This window comes from Wasmannia auropunctata, unplaced genomic scaffold, assembly GCF_000956235.1.
Source record: "Wasmannia auropunctata unplaced genomic scaffold, wasmannia.A_1.0 LD335994.1, whole genome shotgun sequence".
Taxonomy (NCBI): Eukaryota; Metazoa; Arthropoda; class Insecta; order Hymenoptera; family Formicidae; genus Wasmannia; species Wasmannia auropunctata.
Window position 1 is genome coordinate 791,879 of NW_012026896.1, and position 19,232 is coordinate 811,110.

General features: G+C 44.4%; 4 protein-coding genes across 4 annotated transcripts; 3 read left to right on the forward strand and 1 right to left on the reverse strand.

Moving 5' to 3' along the window:
• Window positions 1-597: 597 nt before the first annotated feature.
• On the reverse strand, window positions 598-2,875 carry LOC105453830. Its single transcript, XM_011696050.1, has 3 exons — window positions 2,708-2,875; window positions 1,421-2,226; window positions 598-1,075 (listed from the first exon to the last, which is right to left on the reverse strand). Exons 1-3 carry the CDS (start codon window positions 2,873-2,875, stop codon window positions 598-600), a joined length of 1,452 nt encoding a protein of 483 aa, XP_011694352.1.
• Window positions 2,876-3,921: 1,046 nt separating this feature from the next.
• LOC105453908 lies at window positions 3,922-8,394 on the forward strand. Its single transcript, XM_011696187.1, has 7 exons — window positions 3,922-4,123; window positions 4,249-4,495; window positions 4,957-5,232; window positions 5,728-6,157; window positions 6,410-6,673; window positions 7,069-7,339; window positions 8,038-8,394. The coding sequence occupies exons 2-7, from the start codon at window positions 4,255-4,257 to the stop codon at window positions 8,392-8,394; spliced, it is 1,839 nt and encodes a 612-aa protein (XP_011694489.1). The 5' UTR covers window positions 3,922-4,123; window positions 4,249-4,254.
• A 1,873-nt stretch (window positions 8,395-10,267) lies between these two features.
• Window positions 10,268-13,580, forward strand: LOC105453910 (tetratricopeptide repeat protein 25-like). The gene is made up of 4 exons (XM_011696188.1): window positions 10,268-10,407; window positions 11,985-12,230; window positions 12,663-13,300; window positions 13,525-13,580. The coding sequence occupies exons 1-4, from the start codon at window positions 10,268-10,270 to the stop codon at window positions 13,578-13,580; spliced, it is 1,080 nt and encodes a 359-aa protein (XP_011694490.1).
• Window positions 13,581-13,808: 228 nt separating this feature from the next.
• Window positions 13,809-15,843, forward strand: LOC105453831. Its single transcript, XM_011696051.1, has 3 exons — window positions 13,809-13,853; window positions 14,266-14,580; window positions 14,997-15,843. The coding sequence occupies exons 2-3, from the start codon at window positions 14,325-14,327 to the stop codon at window positions 15,476-15,478; spliced, it is 738 nt and encodes a 245-aa protein (XP_011694353.1). The 5' UTR covers window positions 13,809-13,853; window positions 14,266-14,324; the 3' UTR covers window positions 15,479-15,843.
• Window positions 15,844-19,232: the final 3,389 nt, after the last annotated feature.

The following is a 19,232-nucleotide window of genomic DNA, read 5'->3' on the forward strand; positions in this document are numbered from 1 at the left end:
CGCGTTTGCCCGTCCCCGCAATTCCGCCGGGTCTGCGGCCGTCGGCCGTCCTCAGAGAGGATCGCTTCGTCTGGTGGCCATCTTCGCCGCTCTGGAGGCCAAGGCGCCCAAGGAGCACACCAGACCCGTCAGCGTCTCCCAGAATGTGGTCCTGCGTCGCTTGTGCGTCGCTTGGCCGACGTATCCCAGATAGTAGCCGGCATTCCGATCGTTGTTGCCGGCGGCGCGAGTCTCGTAAGCGCCGCCGCCGCCGCCGCCGCCGCTTCCATTGCTGGACCTGGCGCCGACGCTGGATCTGGGCTGCTGCAGGATGCTGCGACGATGCTCCTGACCGCTGCGATCGATGCTCCGTCTGGGCGAGGAGACCCCGCTGCCACCGCTGGCGTTGCTGTGCCGATGATGTGGCCGCTGCTCCTCGTAGAGCTGCTGCTGCAACTGCACGTTGCTCAACCGTCGATCCATCATCCTGACCAGATTCTGATGTACCCGCTGGTCCTCGTCCGGCACCGCCGCCGCCGCCGCCGCCGCCGTCGCCGGCGTCAACTGGCGCCGATAACCCGGTGGTGTTGGTGACGTTGATAATTCGCGTTCCACTTGTCAAGCGTATTCGGTGTCGCTGGACGCCGACCGCTCGAGATGACCCTGATGACCCACCGAGTGATGCTGTTGATTCGGATGTTGCTGCTGCTGTTGCTGCTGCGCCTGTGCGTACGCCAGGCTCTTCTGATAGCTGAACAGCTGCCGTTCGAGACTATAATTCTCCGCTTGCAGCGACACGATCTCGCGTCGCATCTGCTGATTGTGCACGCGACACACGTCGTCGTACTTGTGATAGGTCGCCTGAAAGAGCAGGTGGCTCTCGTTCCACTCCAGCCGAATCCTCAGCTGACCCTTGTCCGTGAGGTACGGACAGTGATTCTCCTTCACCTCATTCATGTCCACGTTCGTCTCCATAATGATACCCTCGTCAACGGACTCCTGAACGTAGTAGCGGCTGAACGGTTCGCCGGGCAGTCCAATCGCCGCGACGTTTGGTCCCTCGCCCCTCAGTAGATATGCCGACCAACTGACGTACCTGTTTGAACAAAAAGTGTCTCAAAATTATAGTTTTCCTAAATATCAACTCGGAATCTCTTCGATGTTCTTCAAGCTTGGTTTATATTATGAAAGAACATCTATCCTTTATAAAAATCTTTATTATCAATGAACATTATTTTAACGCTAGAAGTTTTATTATTTTCCCGCTAATCCCGTTAATTAGATTACAATTTTTATTATTGATTGATTTACTGATGAAAAATTCTTATGTAAAAAATATTAAATTGACATATATTTAAGAAAATCTACTATTAAAAATATGTATAAGTGGTTACAATTAAATATGATTTTAACTTTTTAACGATAAAAATAAAATGCAAACCTTAAGTGATTCCTCGGCACATTATGGATGTCTTTGTACACCAAGTGCAGCCTGACCGTGTCGGAGTTGAGATCGGCGCGGATGGCCCAGGCCTGCTTGTCGCGATCGTAGCAGGGCGCAGCCGGCAGGACCGACGGGCCCAGCGCCTGCACTGCGACCTCGCAAATGGTCCTCGCCTCGAGCATCTCGAGCGACACGCGGAGCGTGCCCTTGTGCGCGATGTCGGACCATCTGACCCTCGTGTGCCATCCGAAGCCGCAGCCATCGTCGTCGGATATGTCCTCGATTTGCCCGGAGTCGATCCGCCGCTCGCCCTCGCCCAGGGCCAGACTGTATCTCACCCGGCATCGATGGTCGAAGCCCGACAGTCGCATCAGATAGACGCTCACGCGGCTGTCCTGGCCGCGACCGTCCGCGTCCTTGCCGTGCGGATAGATGACCAGATTCCAGTCGAAACCGCCGAACGCGAAGTAGTCGGTCTCCAGCTTGCTCGGCTTCGTCTGGCCGGCCGAGAACACCGACGTTGGCATCCTGACCTCCGTCATGTAGACCGTCCGCACGTTCGCCATGGACAGCTCCAGCTGAAACTCGCCATTGGTGTCGGCGAAATTACGGCTGTAGAGGTCCGCCACGGCGATGTAGCTGCGGTTGCCCTGGGCCGGCGCCTCGTAGGTGAACTTGACGCGCTTGCCGGAGAAGCTCTCGTTCATGGAGAAGTGCTCCCGATTCAGCAGCGTGAACGTGAAGTCCACGTATACGCGGAGGTTTCTTGACGCGCCACGCCATACCAAGTACACGCCCAGGACCTTGGATGGGATAAACATCGGATGGTATTCGCTATTTAATTCTAATCGTATTTCAGCTTTCGAGATAAATTAACCGCAAATAATACTATTTCGGCTCCGCTAACCATTTTAATTTTTTCTTTTTTTTTATTATACAGTACAGAATAATAAAAATATGTGAATATAATATCTACAAATAATACTAATGATACAAATAATATCAAAGCAACTCTTCACTAATCGAAAACAAGAATATTGAAAATTACCCAATTGGCACCTTTAATAATTTCAGCGTTAAACGTTCAAAGAGCGGAGGGATTTAAATTAATAGATATTTCCTTTGTATTTTATACAATAGAAAGAACTTTCTGTTGTAAACCTGTTCTACACCTGATTTCTGTGTCGATAATTAAATAAACATTTATAGAAATATGTAAAAGATTTTATGACTAACAATTCTAATCGAATCGAATGTCGAATTGGATGTCGCCGATCGAATTACCTTTTCCCCGCGTGAAAAAGCGACGGCCCATCTCTGAAAACCGCATACTAGTTCCTTGCTGGTGACGTCCCTCTCAGGATCGCGCACGACGGTCCTAGTGACGACGAAGGAGAAGACCCGCGTGCCACTGCGATCGTGCAGCTGCGCGAACCTATACAACAAAGCCATCACCGCATCTCGAGGGCACCGTTAACCCGATGGTCCACGATGGTTTACGAGAAGGATTCGTCCTGGTCGATTTATGGCAATCTGAAAAATACATAATATTCCGTTAGTCGCCTAACGACGATAATATCTTTACTGCCTAATACCAAAATAAGAACAAACAGAAAAAAAAATCTTTAAAGAATCGAACAAACTTTCTCTTATTTCGACGCTTTTTATATATTTTTTTTCCAACATATTTTAAACTCGCGTTATTTTAGAGTATTAGGCGGTATTATTACAACGGAAATAATAATTAACTTCTACCTTGAATGAAGACTTTAATACCGAACGGCCCAAAATCTCGGAATATTCTCTGTTAAATATTCTCTTTGAGATTTAAAGCGCGGCAGCCAAAAAGTTCTTGCCCGAGTTTCCTTGGGGTATTCGAGTCGAGGGATCAGTTCGAGGTAGTATTCATCTTAATCCGCTTTCATTCCTAAATACTACGACGTACATAAGAGCCTTTGTGGCATTAATTGTCGTGTATAACAGAGCACGACAATGAAACGCGCGAGTAGGCTCTAACGCAGAGTTTTTCCGTGGAGGAGCACGGAGGAAAAGTGACCTGGTTTTCGCGAATGGCAAATACCTCAACGCTGCTTTTCTGTCGTATTTGCAGATATATGCGTTTCGGATCTCGTTTCTAAAACTGTAAAAAAATATGCTTTACGAGGGAATCAATTCGCATATTTCAACACACGTATACAATTTCGCATATTTTGATATACATCATAACGCCGTTGGTGTGTCAATCCAACGAAATTCATTTATAACCGATGCGCTGTGCTATATATTCTCTCTCTCTCTCTCTTTCTCTCTCTCTCTCTCTCTCTCTATCGATCTACTAATTTACATCCACGAATGTGCTGCGATAAACCAAATTTAGCACTTTGCGGCCTCTGTGTCAAATTACATTCTATTGCAAAGCTGCATTTTGGAATCCGCGACAGTCGCAATGTATTATGTACCGTGTCGCTCATATTCGCCTATTTTCACGCGGTACGCTCCATCCATGATAATCCATCTATCAATCCGTCATTTGAGTGTCATGTCAATGCGACAGATAATATACGTTTAATAAATCATTAAGTCGTAAATGCGATTAGCAAAATTTAAGAACACGAAAGAATCAATCATGTGAAGATAAAACATAAATCTCGCGGTTTCTTTTCGCGTACGTCAGAAAAATTTATCGTCCAAGAAGAAAACGTAAGTTCCTGACTAATTTTTTATCTATTATTGTCACTTTTTACGACAGTAGTGTTTCTGGTGCCGTGCCGTGTATCTAACGGTCGCGTGAATTACGTTCCTCACTGCTTAAAAACATTCAATAGATCATCATGTCGGCGCTGAAGAGGGAGGAGGCTCCCCAAGTCTTTAGGGAGGCTATTCTTTATCGAGAATGGGGCTATCGACTGGCCGCTCTTGGTAGACACTTCGTGGCCATACATTATTTCGAGAAGGCGTCCAAATCAGCCGAGGCCGAGGATCTTAGAACGTTGATCGGCCTCTACAGAGCGCTCATCAAGTGCACGAAATATTTCGCGGCGGAAAAACTGTCGGAGAGATGTATGAGAAGGTGTAGGTACAGCCCAGACAAGAAACTTCGTGCAAACGTGAAAACGTAAAGTTAACGTGCTGTTATTTAGATACCAAGGCTATACTCTTTTCACACTTTCACGGTAATACGCAAATGAATGTTATTGTAATTATCTTCCCTCCCCGCCCTCCCCCGTTATTAATCATCCCCATTTTGTTCTCACGCGTTTACAATAGTAACACGTCCGCGCCTTCCGTTTATTTAGGGCTATTTTCTTAAAATTCACCTCTAGGTATTTTCAGCCTACGAACAATGTTTATCCTGTAACGTGGCGTATAAACGGTACGTCGCGCTTAAGCGGCGTTAATCGATCGACGACGTTCGATAATCGTCTTTCGCTCGATAGTTTCATAAGAAAAAAACGAGAGAAAAAAAAATAGCGCGCACACGCTTGATCTCTGCGTTCGTGCGTATGCACATCGTCGTGTCTCTCGCCCCGCAGATCCCGGCCATTATAAAGTGCGGCAGATGCGAATGGAGGCGCTTTTCCAGATCGGCAAGTTCGGTCACAGTCTGGTTCACGCGTACGAGGGCATGCGGCGGCACGGGGTGACCTTTGAGCACGGCGTCTATCAGGCAAACGAGACCATCGAAGATTGCATCGGCCGGAACACGTCGCCCGTCGCGCTGCTGCTGCTCTACCCGTGGATACGGCGTCTGTGGCAGCACCGCGAGCTCCTGATCGACAAGCTCGACGAGGAGGAGGACGAGCTCGAAGGTGCGTGATCGCGCGATTAGGGGGGGCAAAAGTGGGCGACAAACGATCGCGCGTCTCGCTCGTCGCGATATCAGTTCAGCGAGCGAGTATACATACTCGACGAGTCACAGTGAGAGAACAGTCGTCTCGGAATATAGCGCTCACTGACTTTTACGAGGCGAGATTCAATTTTCGCCGATGGTAGAGAAAGAGAGAGAGAGAGAGAGAGAGAGAGAGAAAATACTTCGGTTCTTATCGGACCTCGTTTTATCGAAGCAAAGTCGAGTAACAGTGATATAAGTGTACGGCCTTTCTCAGTGATATAACCGAGAACTCATCACGTTCTCTCTCTCTCTCTCTCTCTCTCTCTCTGAATGATTTTACTAGACGATATCGTTGTAAAATTACGTGCGTTATCTGTAAATAATAAAAAAATTTTGTGTAAGTACAAATACCTTGGAATTGCCTCGGCGATAATTCGACGAGAGTGGATTGGCTTTACGACCGCGTGTGTAGGTGTAGTCGCGGAGGATGAGGTGAGATTCAAGGTGAACGATCCCGAGGTGCAGCGGCAGACGCGAATGAAAAGGCTCAACCGTATCATAGCGCGAATGGATATGGGTTACCTGACGATCGATAGGGATTTCCTCGAGGAGATGATGAGCCGGCCGGAGATCGTCTCCTCGCACAGCAAGAGGTCGATCGCCGAGCTGCTCGCTCTCGCGAGTACGTGCCATCGTAACGCGACGTACCTGCAGAATCTTCTGCGCATGAGACGGCCGTTCTACGTCACCCTGTTCCGACGGCGTAAGATCTCGAAGGGGTGCAGAACGATGATGGAACGGGAGAGAAAATTGCGGAGGAACGTCGTCGTCGTAAAGGCGGATTTTCTCCTGCGCCTCCTGCAAGCCGCGAGGATCAACAAGGACTATCCGACCTTCTTCAAGTCGGTAACGGTGGTTCTCCGGACTTGCTCCGGAGAGAACAAGTCGCCAATAAGCTACGGATATACTGCGGATATTTCGAAACGCGCGTCCGTTTTCTTGAAATTGAAGTGTCCGAGAGGCACTCGGATATTATCGTTGCCATCGCCGGAGTTGCTCGCGCGCGGGCAGTACATTCGTAGCGAAATTTATAAAGTTTCTAAACTTATTTAAGCTTATGAGATTCCGATCTGACCGTCACGATCCTCGGCCAGGCTCGTCGATCACGTCAAGGACAGCTTCGACGCGTACTCGGACAGGATGTTCCCGCTGAAGCAACGGTGCCTGGACGCGCTGTACAAGACGGTGGCACGGGTGTACATTGACACGCGTAATTTGACGTCTCTGGACAACGAGGAAATGAAGACGAGGTATGTGAAGCATCACCTGGGGATACGGGTTGCAACGCTGCCCCGCGACATCGATCTCGCATGGATGCCGACTGTGAACTCGAAGGAGACGCTGAAGATGTTCCGGAGGTACATATAACTCATTCATAAATAGATTTTGGGGGCGGAATACGTGATCTCTTGTAAATTTCCCTTCTCCTTTATGCAAATAGATATTCATGTTTTATTTCCGTGTTATTAGAAGCCACGGGAGCAACACCGATGAAAGATTTAATCGGGGAACTAGTTTATTTCTGCAAGTTTCACTCTCTTTGAAGTAACAGCCGTTACCTCTTTCATCTCCGTTCGGCATAAAGCTGCACAATAATTTATACGATTACAGATTATATAATTTAGAAACGTTATATAATTTATGCGTGTAATTTACAGTTATAATTATGCGCTCGTGGTTAATCCACCATAATAATTCCCATTTAACCAATCGATATTTCGAAAACGGCTCCCGATATTTGCGGTTCGAACAGGAGATTAGCTATGGCATCCGCGCCGCTCGAGCTCGCCTGGCTGCATCATGAATTTTGCAAGTTTCTCATCGACATACACCGCCTCGACATGGCCAGATTCTACGCCAAGAAGGGACGGGACATGGCGCGGGCGGCGAAATGCGACGAATGGGTGCTGAACATCGATCACCTGATGCTGCGAATCGAGGTCCATCAGAATAACCGGAACGAGGCGCGAGACATCGCGATTCAAGCGCTCGCGCACGCCAAAACGCTCAATATCGATTGTCTGGTAAAAATAAAATTTCATACCTTCGCGATAGCTATTCGTCGTAACGTCGTAGCGCGCGTCGCCATTTTGCGGTATTCTCGAATTTATTTTACGATCGATATGCGCACATTATTTAAAATTAGCTCGCGACGCGCGCGAGAAGAGAACGTGTTTAAAAAAGTATCGGAAAACGACGAGTAAAACCGATTCGCCCGCTCGCCGCCGCCACCGACAGTAATTTGCGCTAATTTTTCCCCTCTTCAGAACAATCCGCGCCGTCGCGTCCTTTGAATTTTTTAATAGATGAAGTCTGGCTCTACGGCGAAATATATTTATCGGTGCATTATCGCGACACATGTTATATTTACTAAACGAACGAGAGCTAATTTTCTTCAGAAAATTTTACGTTCTCGTTATGCTTTTCTTTAGACAACAAAAGGTTTCTTTTTCCTTCCTTTTTTTTGTTCAGGCGTTATACATTCCCGTTATTTCCCGACCACAGGTTTTTTCGTATTAGGTGTAAAAAAAGCTAGAAAAGCTGCAGCGGGAATATCTCTCTTCTTGAAGACGAATTTTGTAACGATCCCCTTTCGCGAGAGGCAGTCCTCGCCATTATGCGACACAATCGAGTCGCTGACGTAGGGATAAGCAAAGCATTTTCCATTGAGTGCTTATCCCTTGGGTGCTTAATTCAAGGGCCGGGTATAATGTTTCCGCAGATAGATTTCTATGAAAGGGTCGTGAGGATCGTGGACGAGCTGGACGTGGAGCGTAGCGGTGACTTTGACGGCATCGCGGCCAGGCAGCAGCTTATCCTCGAGCTGATGCCGAAGGAGATGAGGGGAGAGGTGGATTTTCTGTGGCGGCGAATGGACGTCGTGCCCGCCGAGAGGCGACTCTCCGTCATGCCGGGCTGCAAGCCGATCGATCGAAAGTTCAAAATGCCGTCCACGCGAAGAACGATATTACCCAGCCCGCCGAAGGACCCGGAGAGGGACGCCAGGATCGCTTTGTTGCGGCAGCACGCCCCGCCGCGCAGGCGACCGGGTTTTGTGAATTTTCAAGAGTACGATTAATCCGGGGTCGTCAATCGGGGCCGCGAACACAGTCGTGTCTCTTGCATCGTTTGCGCCGGCATTTCATTGGAAATTATCGCCGGATAATCGACGCCGGCCGCAGATGTACACAACGACGCGTGGATACGCGAATGGGAGCTTCATTTCGACCGTTACGTTATTAATGCGCGTTTGTTCGTTTCAAATTTATTAAAAGGCCATTAAAAAATCTGTACCTCATCAACGGGTTTATTTGCAGTTTCTATTTCACGCTGACGGAGGCAATTTGTTCGGCCACATTTTGCAAATAAAACAATATGTTGAAATATACGCTCATTTTTATTTTATTTTATTTTATTTTTTTTACTCGTTTAGAATATAATTTTATGCTACTTTCTACCTTTGGCGGAACCGCAAAGAGCGTTAAGATTACGCTGCATAAAGTAACGCGGCATTAAGAATTCTCGACCGACGTTGCAGCTCCGCTACTTTACGTAATCACAATCGCGTACGGTGATTTCTCTCTTTTTATTATTCGCCGCGCATCATCCGCGCTCCGCCCTCGTTATCCGCGCGTTTCAATCTGGCGACGCGTCTGACAGGACCATTTCGCCGTGACGCACGGTCGTTTTCCAATAACGACATCGCGCCCTCCCAATCCGAGAGATGAGCAGCATTCAGGCCGTCCGCGGAGTTAACCGAAAGCATCGTGGCGGAAGTCTCCTTATACCGCAACGACACTCCCGGGGTTCTTTTTTTCCCCTTTTCTTTATTTTCTTTTCTTTTACGCTCGTTACCATCGCCTGAAAATTCCACTTCCACCCCCTTTGTTTTTTTTTCTCGCCCCATTTGCCGGGCTCTCCGGCAACGCTTTACCGCGGCGATATGCCGACTGTTAATTGGCAAGAATAATTAATTAGCCGCCGCGTGGGGACAATATGGTAATATATTGAGCGGCAAAGAGAGTAAGAGAGAAAAGGGAAATTAGTGCGATGGAAATTGAATATAATAAATAAAATACGTGTATTTGTGCGATTTGCGTTTTAATTAAAAACCCCCTCGTTTATTTCTACAATGCGTAAGTCTAACGCGTGATGTAAGAATTACGTTACGTCATGTCTTCCTGGAATCGTCTGCGTTGGAAATTATAGCGTGAGACGGATAGCCTTCTATTAAGTCGCTCGGGAAGCGGGTCGCTATATGCGTTATTGTTTCAGATACGCAATGAAATTTACGAAGACAGATTACGAAGATAGATTACAAAGATTACTTCTCGTGCACGAGGATGTTCATAAATGCTGCCGCATAGTAATTATAGTATAGCTAGTCGCAATATCGCTCGTCTGCCTCGAAATTTATACTATTGCTGATCTTTTACAAGTATTACATTTATCTAATAAAATTGCATTCATTTATATAATTACGTATATTTTTATAATTAATGAAAAAAAAACAACTTGCCCGAGTTGGCGTATATAGAACAGAAGATAAACATACCATATAATTACATTTGTGCACAATTAGGTTAATATAACAATCGTGTATGTCACAAACAGACCCGTTAACGGCTGCATTCCCACATTCACTGCCAGCGCTGAAAATCTATAGTCTACGTTACGCGTTGCTATATATAGATTTTCAGCGCTGGCAGTGAATTTCGGAACACAGGCCACATACCTATCTCGCGTTGCACGCGAGGAATCGATTTTAAACGAGCAAAATTGGTTGCGAGAGGCAGCCTCCGTCCGAAAAAACAAATCGCCGATAACTTTGATCGGGTGGACTCGCGGCGGACGAAACAGAGAGAGAGAAAGAGAGAGACAAAGAGAGCGAGGCGATATGAATGGCTACCTCTGCCAGACGGAAGCTCACCAACGCCACGCGCGATCTCGACATGACCATCAGGCAGACCGTGGAGAGCGCGGAGAGCCGCGCGCGCCTTCAGATAAAGACCAGCGCTACGAAACTGTCCCGCGGAAATAACCGGCAGTATGCACAGGCCCTACATCGCCAGGCGGACGAGCTGTGCCAGCGGTAGGGAGAGGGGGGGGGAGGGGGGCGAGGGAGGTGATCAATACCTGTTAACGATATTAAGTGCTGGAAGGCATTAATCGCGCCGTTCCACTTCATATTTCACGACTTTTGATTAGCCCGGTTAATTTGACGCGGGCGTGACGCCGGTCTCGAGGGTCCGCGCGCCGTTGAATAATTCCGGAATCGATCGCCGTTTTCGGGGTTACATCAAAAGCGCATTAACCCCTTACTCTGCACGCTTCCGTTTTCCGCCCGCTCCTTTTTCCGCGACGCGGATCTAAACAGGCCGACCGTTTCTTTAATAATGTGTTCGTCTCTGAAAGGATCTCGCGCGGTCGCGCTGAATCGCGAGCGCGCGTGTAACAATGAGAGAGGAAGGGTATTGTGTTGCCTCGACGTCCTGTAATTTTCAATTGGAAATTGGATCCGCACATGTGAATGTGTAGAAGTGATCACGGTGTATACCTATTAACTTAGTTACGTCAAACGTGTCAATATTTTACACGGATGTAGATTGATCGACGTGTATAAGCGATGAAAACAATTTCTTTCGTGCGGCAAGAAAGTCTTTCGTCTGAAATAAATCCTATCTGAAGACTGAATAGAGAAAGTTAGTTAAAAATTTTTCTCTATTTTGTTCCTCACACACACAATAGTTTCTCGATTGCATTTTCAATGCTAGTACTACGCATTTTAATAAATTGATAATTGCAGCGTTTAATATTTCAAACATATTGATATTTTGAACTGAAATATTGGTAAATATTTTCGTTAACTGCGTGAAAATTTATCGGATGTTGTAGCAAGGCGAGTTTGTTATCGATAAAATGCAGCGCATAACTTCGCTGCACCGAATATTAAAAATTTAAAGCTCGTTACGGTAACCAATCATAATTGTCGCTGAGGTATGAGCATTTCGGCCGCACTTGAGAAAAAAATGGGTCATGGGGAATATCGGAAATGTTGCCAATACGTCTCGTTACCCTGAAAGAACATTCGACGAGAATATCGCTTTACAAACGGTCGATGTTTAGTTTTTGCGGATAGCCATGAGCGTTTTAATTCTGCAAATAGGTTTCCTTTTTCCTCGATTAAAAAAAAAATTCTCAAACAGTCTGCGGCTTAATCCTGTGTCAATAAAGCGATAGACGCTTTTCTTGTAGCCTTGCAATTGTAACAGTAGACATTATTATATTCATACTTTTATCGAAAATTTTGTTTTTGAATAAATATATAAATAAATATCGAGTATTTATCAAAATACTTACAATATTTTTATAAAATTGATTATTTTACATGGTATATACTTATATATATATATATATATATATATATATATGTATAACATATTTATATTAAATTATTAAATTCTACTTTGATAAAACAATACTTATTAATAATGTAATAATTGCTTAATAATTCATTAGGTATTCAAACGTTTTATATGAAATCGTTTATACCATTGCGGGATTAATAATAAAGCCTAAATGACAAGAATAATTAATAGGAATAATTAATAATTATTAATATTACTTAATAAAGTAATACCTCAAAATTCACCCACATAAATCGTACAGTGGCGAGTACGAGTCGGCACTGGTGTTGTATCATCGAGCAGCTACCGTGTGTCCGCACGATAGCAGTCACAGTGTGGCGGCGCGACGTACCGCAGCCACGATAAGCTCGTGGAACAATTCGGAAAAAAGCTCGTCGAGAGACGACGCGATTTCGAGGGTGACTTCGAGTCACGAGAGTGTGGCACTCAAAGCGCGCGATACCACGAAGTCTTTTAATGACCTATCAATTATCCCCGACGTTCTCAGGTAAGAGCAGATCGAACTCACTTATATTTAACGTAGATGATAAATATTCCAACAGCGCGAATCTTAATTTCAAAGATTCCTCTATAAATTTTTTAAAGCCGATTTTTTATTAATATTCCAACCGCGCGGATCGCAATCTTAATTTCAAAGATTTCCCTATAAATTTTTTAAAGCCGATTTTTTTTTATTACTTCAATCTTTTGACATCCAAGATTAAATATTACAGCGATTACATCTTGAAATAAAATTTGAATTAAAATTAAAATTGAGAAAAACAAAGTTTCTTCTACTTTAAAACGACGAGATGATGGCGTTATTCAATTGCATTCAAGAAATTTAGTTTAATCGAAGTCTTTATCCTTGATAAGTTAAAACTTGAATATTGCCAAGTGTCTCGATGCTTCGATCAAAGGAGTTTTCTATCTTCTTCAGATATCTCGATAGCCACAAGAAGCCCTCGTATAAAATCTCCCCCGCTCTCGGATCCTTGACTTCCAAGCTAATCCGATCCAGAACGATGCTGAAGCACGTCAATAGTCGCGCCAATGCCATGCTGAAGAACCTGAAAGTCAATTTCAACGCCGGCAAGATGAAGACTTCTCTGAGACTCGCCGAGGATCTACTGGCGTTATCTTCCCACTCGGACGATCCCCGTCGGCACAGAATACCGGCGTACCGGTACTTATCTCTGATACACGCGGCCTTGGGGCGGCACGATCGAGCGTGCAGCAACGTCGCCATGATGGTGCGGCTGTCGAAGGGCGCGAACGACCCCGTCGTCCTGTCGCACGCTCTCGTGACTCTGGGCGAGGTGCATCTCAGCTTCGGCCATCTGGAAGCGGCCGCGCGTGCCCTGGAAAACCTGTCGATCCACGTCGGCCATCCGGTGCCGCGTGCCTGGGTGCACCACGAGATTGGACGCTGCCATTTGGAGACGGGGAAGTACGTCAAGGCGCTGCGCAAGGCGACGCGGTGCCGGGAATGCGCGGAGGAGGCGAGCTCGAAGAAGTGGACCTTCCACGCCGACCTGCTGCGGGCGCAGTGCCTGGCGATGCTGGGTCGTTTCGCCGGTGATGACTCTATTTCTCAAACTGTCGTTCCAAGAGCATCCTTCCGAGAGCATCCCTTTTCTTCTTCTTCCTGGCCCAATTCTTTCTTAGCCGAACGCGCGAGCGAAATTGTGACGCGCCGTCCTCCAGCCAGAGATAACACATATCTTTCTTTTTCATCGGGATTTCAGCGAAGTTTTTAAAAAAAAAAAATCTAATTTTTCTAACCTTTGGAATTTTTCCAGGGTATGATATCCGCGTTGTGGCCTCTGGCCGTTTTCGTTCTCCACCGAAAAAATAAACGCACGTTTTCCCGCAATTTTACATTTTTATCCGAATTGCTCCGCAAAAAATATATCCGAAACGTCTAGTTATATCAGAATTGTATGACTGAGCTGCAAAAAAGAAAGGAGGAAAGAAAACAGAAGCAGAGTGAAAAATATAACACTTTTACCCGTGACGTGTACGCTAGTTTTATCACGAGGAACTTTCATTTCACTGTGTTTGTGAGAAGATATCAAAATGTAGACCACGGTGAAATATCTGTAAACAACTAAAATACGGCAAAATTGTGGTAAAAAATACGAAATGGCTAGTCTAGGAATGAGATCAAATTAAATACATGTATAACATGTATATACCCTGGAATTATTTAAAATTCAGTTATACATTTAGATACATATTTGATCGCTTCGCTGAAATTACGTGACGATTTAAGAAACGTTATCGCACGTAAAAAAATTTCAGTCGTAACCGCCAGATCGTAAGCGACATCAATCACATTCGAAAAAATCTAAAAGATCGCAATTTTGATTGTGATTGATCGATTCGCTTACGACTTTATGGTTACGACTAAAACTTTTTTTTACGTATGATGACTTTTAGATTCGCTCGCCGTTTGTGCACGGATATGTGTTCGGATAAAATTATGTAGGAAGTTAAGTATAGTATGCGACCGTCCCTAAGATGAGCCCCGCTTCACGCAGAGGCCCTCGAGGAGCTGCGAAACGCCGCGAAGATCAGCGAGGAGGAGGGTGACACCCCAATGCTGTCTTACATCCGAGATCTAATCGAACAGCTGAATCGTGCTCTGCGCGAAGTCACGTTCGGCAAGGATCGATGCCACGACGGTATTCTTCGAAGGTTATCTCCGCAACGCGAAGGACCATCCGTGGGGGACGAGGAGGCGATAACAAGTTCGGGAATTAGGAGAACGACGTGCAGCAAGGACAACGACGCTTTAACGTCGTCGTTCTACTCCGATTGTCTGGAGGACGAGATTCTCGAACGACGCGAGATAGGTATTAGGTCTGCGGAGGGATTTATTTGAAGGGGGATACCCCTTCAATAAATCCCCCGCAATGCTTTTCTGTATCGTCGAAAAATTTAAAAATATTGTTTGAAAAAACGATCCACAGATGATAAAAATTGAATCTGTTGTTTCAAAAATGTGATACATATGCAGCGAATTGAATGTTTTGAAAAAAATCGGCTTATTCGTGAAACCGTAAAGATTTTGCGTTCTGTTTCTCATGCGTAAGCTGATCTCTTATCATCACGCAGAATTCTGCATTCCTCTATAAAATAACTGCAATTTTATTTCTTTTATTAAATAACATTTAAATTTTGTCTTTTATTTCTTATCGTTATGTTTCCAAAAAATTTGTCTTATTTCGAAATAAAAGCTTCGAAACTGTAATCAACGATATTAATGTAGAATCGAATTCGAGTTCGATGGACAGTGCCGTGTCCTGCAGAAGCAAGAGGACCAACTTGACGTACGTGATCGATTCACGTACGGACGTGTCGTGCAGAGACAAGCTCGACGGAATGAGGATATGCGACGACGAACTTTTGTCACGCGAGTCGCACATGACGTTCCAAACGTGTTGCAAAGAGTCCCGGCACTTCATCGACGGAGACAAAGCGTCGGTCTCTTTAAAACGAGCAATCGCGACGTGCTCCAGTAATGTCGAAACGAGCGGCGGACAAGCTGAATGCGAGACATTCAGGATTTCGAGATCCTGCAGCGAGGACGGGCGGCGTAACGGTGACACCGTTATTGGCAAAGTGCAGCGCAACGCTGTCGCTGGTGCATCGCGCGATCATTCGTCACTAGATGAAACGGAAAAACGGGAGAGCGATGAGGAATCCTTCGTTCGCGAAGCATTTTCCAGCTCCGAAACCGTAACTATTTGAAGCTAAACTCGCCGGAACTGCGAAAGAAGTGTTCGGAAATTACGCTTAATAAATTACGACGAAATCATGACGAAAAATCGAAGGATTGTGCCGCAGCAGTAAGTCTGTTCTTTTTAACTGAACTTCTTGCACTTCATCTCTTCGCTTTTCTTCCTCAACGTGGAAAGATAAAGAGGAAAGATAAACCATGCGAGAAGTTCAGAAGGTAAAAAAACAGACCTAGTTATAAGTACAACAAAAAATCTTGAATTTTTCCACTTCTTTTCTAATGAAATCTTTGATTGTAAGATTTATTGATCGCGAAATAGAGATTAACTGCAATGATATAATGAAATGTATAATATAATATAATAATAAATTGATGATGGAATAGAAACACAATTGCGAACTGCCTGTAACGATGCTTTGAATGAGGTTCTTTTTATTATTTTTTTTTATATCCGCGAACCGTGTCTGATTGCATATAACGTCCATCCAGTGTATGTCAAGTCACGCTTTATTTACTCGTGCTAGAGGTGTATCGCGCGTGTAATTGTGCATCGTCGTACGAAATGCCGGGCGACCGTAGTCGCCCCGTTAATGAGAGCGCGCGATCATAATTAGCCGTGTGCTTTTTTCTACTATTCGTATTCGATCGCGAAATTTGAAATTGAAACAGTGATATAGAGTGACGAACAACCTTCACCATTCACCACTCTATTATCTGTGGTCACTTCTTTTTATCTCTTTTTTTTTGGGAACAATTTAATATTGCAAAACCTCTTCAATCTCTTTTCTGTTAAAAGAGTAATTGACTATTTCACGCTAGTTCAAACCAAGTTTTATCAAATTTACAAATAAAGGAAAAAAGTATTCAAAATTTATGCGATAACTACATATCGCGCGGAAAAAATATGTTATTGGTACACTGAAAAAAAAGTTGTTAACTTCATTAAAGTAATTTAATTTGTCTTTATTTCTTTCGTTGGAAAATATAGTTCTTTTTTTTTTAAAGAAAAAGAAATCGAAGAGAATTTTGCAATATTAAATTTAATTACATACATACATTCTCCAATAAAAGAAATAATAACGAGCTAAACTAATTTAGTCAAAGTTGACAACTTTCTGTTTCTCTAATGTATTTCTATGTGTTTTTGCATTAATATATTTCTAAAAGAATTTTGAATATATTTAGATAAATTTTCAAAAAACAATCGTCAATCTTCAAAACGTTATCGTCGAAAATGTGTCTATGTGCTGCAAAGCGTTTAAATTATAAAAATTCAGCTGTATAAAATCATTATGCGATCAGGCAAACAAACTGGCATATGTCGTGTAAATGAATGAGTTTATTTAAACGCATTTATCGCGCTCGTGAGGACATATGTTTGTACACCTCGCCAAAATTCAATCGAATTCGATGTCAAAGGGTGAAGCGGCGTGGAAGGTATCAGCGCCGGGGAGCAATCCACGCGTGTAGGCGTGACAGCTCCGCCTGCCGCCGCGGCATGTAAAATATGAAAGAACGGCAGAAAAATACGTTGGAGAGGCAGAGGCGAGGAGGACGCGAGGTTCTAAAAGCTACCTGTTGAGCTATCTACATGTTCTCGGCAGGCCTCTTTGTCGAGCTGCCAAGATGGCGAAGAAAATAAGTTGGGACGCGCGAGAATTTGCAATACGCGAAACCACGATTGCGACCTCGCCGCGGCTGAAAGTGCAAATTTCCAAACTAATGTAATGAACTAATTATTTTCAAACAAAATTGAGGCACGTTAAATTCGGTCGCACGATGTAAAACAAAACTCCGGCGCCATTACGCTAATTTTATCGCATAAAAATGCTCCAATTATCGCAGTATGAAAATGTGACAATCTCTAACATTATAAAAAATTATATATTCTCAGAGAATTAATAAAATAAAATAATATATAAATCGAAGGTTATAAAAAAATTAAATCTTAGAAGAAGAGAATTTACGAACAATCGTTAACAAAAAATATAGATAGAAATCTGGGACACTTATTTGTGTACTCTTCGCTCGTACAAAATTACATTTCTCCAGTCGCTCTCGAAAAGAATAACAAAAAAAAAGGCAGACACAATAGTTCTGCTTTCTGACAAGAAATCCCTCCGTTGTTATTTCAATTCGCACGCGTTGTGCAAACAGTAACGTCTCGGTCTCTGACGCGGGATTCGTCCGGACTCGCTGAGTGGAAAAAAAGATCCAGACGCTGAGTCGCATGAACAAAATGGCGCAACCACTGTTGCTTTTATTATCGCAGGAAGCTGCTGCTTGAAAGTGTAAATAAACGCGGAAGCATTTGTTCAGAGCGCTTGCCTTTAAGAAAATTAAAGCGGACGCTTCTCTGCAGGTAACAAGTGCCGTAACAAATGTTGCAGAAACACGCGAGTGAAGAGGAAGCACTTAATATCTCGGCGCGAGGCTGAACTTGCGGCCGAACGTGTGTCGGACGGCGACGATGACGGAAGACATTTAATACTGATCGCCTCGTAAAAAGCGGAGAATTTATTCGCTGAGTTTCGCCTTCGTACTTTTACTTCGAAACAAATGCTTCTTACTCCCTTATCTCCTTTCTCTCCCCTCAGAGAATACTCTCGCGTCTCTCTTATCTTACACGACCTGTGTAAAATTAGACTCCGTCCCTCGTCGCGCACGAATGCACACGACCCTTCTCCCTCCCCCCTCCGTAGGGAGAAACGTATCGACCGGAAGCTCAACAATAGTTTCGTTAAAACAACCGCGCTCGGGAGTGTCGACAAATTAGTCGAGGGCCGCTTCTCAAAAGGGTTTCCCACTTTCCACTCATCCCGTCAATTCACGCGCTAAAATCCAACGGCGTACAATAAATCCCTATTAACACCCCGGCCGGGTTTTTGTTTTAAGCACCGACACGTGTGTGCGGCCGCTTAGACTGACCGATGTTCTCCAAGTCGGATTTAATCAACTGATTTTTCTTTCACTTCCTCTCTCTCTCTCTCTCAACGAGCGCGGCAACGGGGAATCATTTCGCGAAGAAGAAGAGACCTCCTCCCGGCTTCATTTCCGCGAATGCGGTTAAAACCATCTCTTCAACTTTAACTCGCCGGGAATGTGCGCGCCTTCCCTCGCACAGCGTGTATCCTAAACTCAGATTCCAAGTTTCTTGTTAACTCGTTCATATGGAATTTAATCGTGTGTCCGGAAAGAACAATAAACGTATATTACTTTAATCTTTTGAGACAAAAATAAATTATGTCTTCTTAAAAATAACATTGGCAAATTCTTGAAATTGTCTTCGAAAGTTAAGTAGAATTGTCTCATTCGGCCATTTCGAATTTTTATGGATGCAGCATTGAGCGTATTTTACATGCAAAATTGATATTAGGATATACAAAGATTTAACTATAATATTTTCTATTGATTTAAGAACTGTATAAATGGAATCTCAATCAGTGGCGAATCCAGAGAGTTGTTTTGGGGGGGGAGGCGGTTATTATTGTCGTTAATGTTATTTTTAATATTTTTTTATTATTAAAAAAAATTGAGTGAACATTATTAGTCTCAAATAATTTTTGATAATTTTTTTTCTCAATTCATTTAAAACCGACTTTTTCCAATATACGAAATTTGTTTGGAGAGGCAATCGCGACGTGGTCAATTGCAACGCGTAGTCAATCACAATGTGGCCAATTTCAGCGCGTGGGCAATTGTAACGCATGAGCAATCGCAACGTGGCCAATTGCAACGCATAGTTAATCGCGACGTGGGCAACCG

What these genes read in the sequence shown, in the direction of transcription:
- LOC105453910 (XM_011696188.1), top strand. Translation starts at nt 10,268, where the DNA reads ATGACCATCAGGCAGACCGTGGAGAGCGCGGAGAGCCGCGCGCGCCTT. An exon ending in GCGGACGAGCTGTGCCAGCG is followed by an intron (nt 10,408 to 11,984) that starts GTAGGGAGAGGG and finishes TAAATCGTACAG; the next exon opens with TGGCGAGTACGAGTCGGCAC. An exon ending in GATGCTGGGTCGTTTCGCCG is followed by an intron (nt 13,301 to 13,524) that starts GTGATGACTCTA and finishes GAATTTTTCCAG; the next exon opens with GGTATGATATCCGCGTTGTG.
- LOC105453831 (XM_011696051.1), top strand. Translation starts at nt 14,325, where the DNA reads ATGCTGTCTTACATCCGAGATCTAATCGAACAGCTGAATCGTGCTCTG. An exon ending in TCTCGAACGACGCGAGATAG is followed by an intron (nt 14,581 to 14,996) that starts GTATTAGGTCTG and finishes ATATTAATGTAG; the next exon opens with AATCGAATTCGAGTTCGATG.
- LOC105453830 (XM_011696050.1), bottom strand. Translation starts at nt 2,875, where the DNA reads ATGGCTTTGTTGTATAGGTTCGCGCAGCTGCACGATCGCAGTGGCACG. An exon ending in CTTTTTCACGCGGGGAAAAG is followed by an intron (nt 2,227 to 2,707) that starts GTAATTCGATCG and finishes ATCCCATCCAAG; the next exon opens with GTCCTGGGCGTGTACTTGGT. An exon ending in GTGCCGAGGAATCACTTAAG is followed by an intron (nt 1,076 to 1,420) that starts GTTTGCATTTTA and finishes TTGTTCAAACAG; the next exon opens with GTACGTCAGTTGGTCGGCAT.
- LOC105453908 (XM_011696187.1), top strand. Translation starts at nt 4,255, where the DNA reads ATGTCGGCGCTGAAGAGGGAGGAGGCTCCCCAAGTCTTTAGGGAGGCT. An exon ending in GGAGAGATGTATGAGAAGGT is followed by an intron (nt 4,496 to 4,956) that starts GTAGGTACAGCC and finishes CTCGCCCCGCAG; the next exon opens with ATCCCGGCCATTATAAAGTG. An exon ending in GGAGGAGGACGAGCTCGAAG is followed by an intron (nt 5,233 to 5,727) that starts GTGCGTGATCGC and finishes CCGCGTGTGTAG; the next exon opens with GTGTAGTCGCGGAGGATGAG.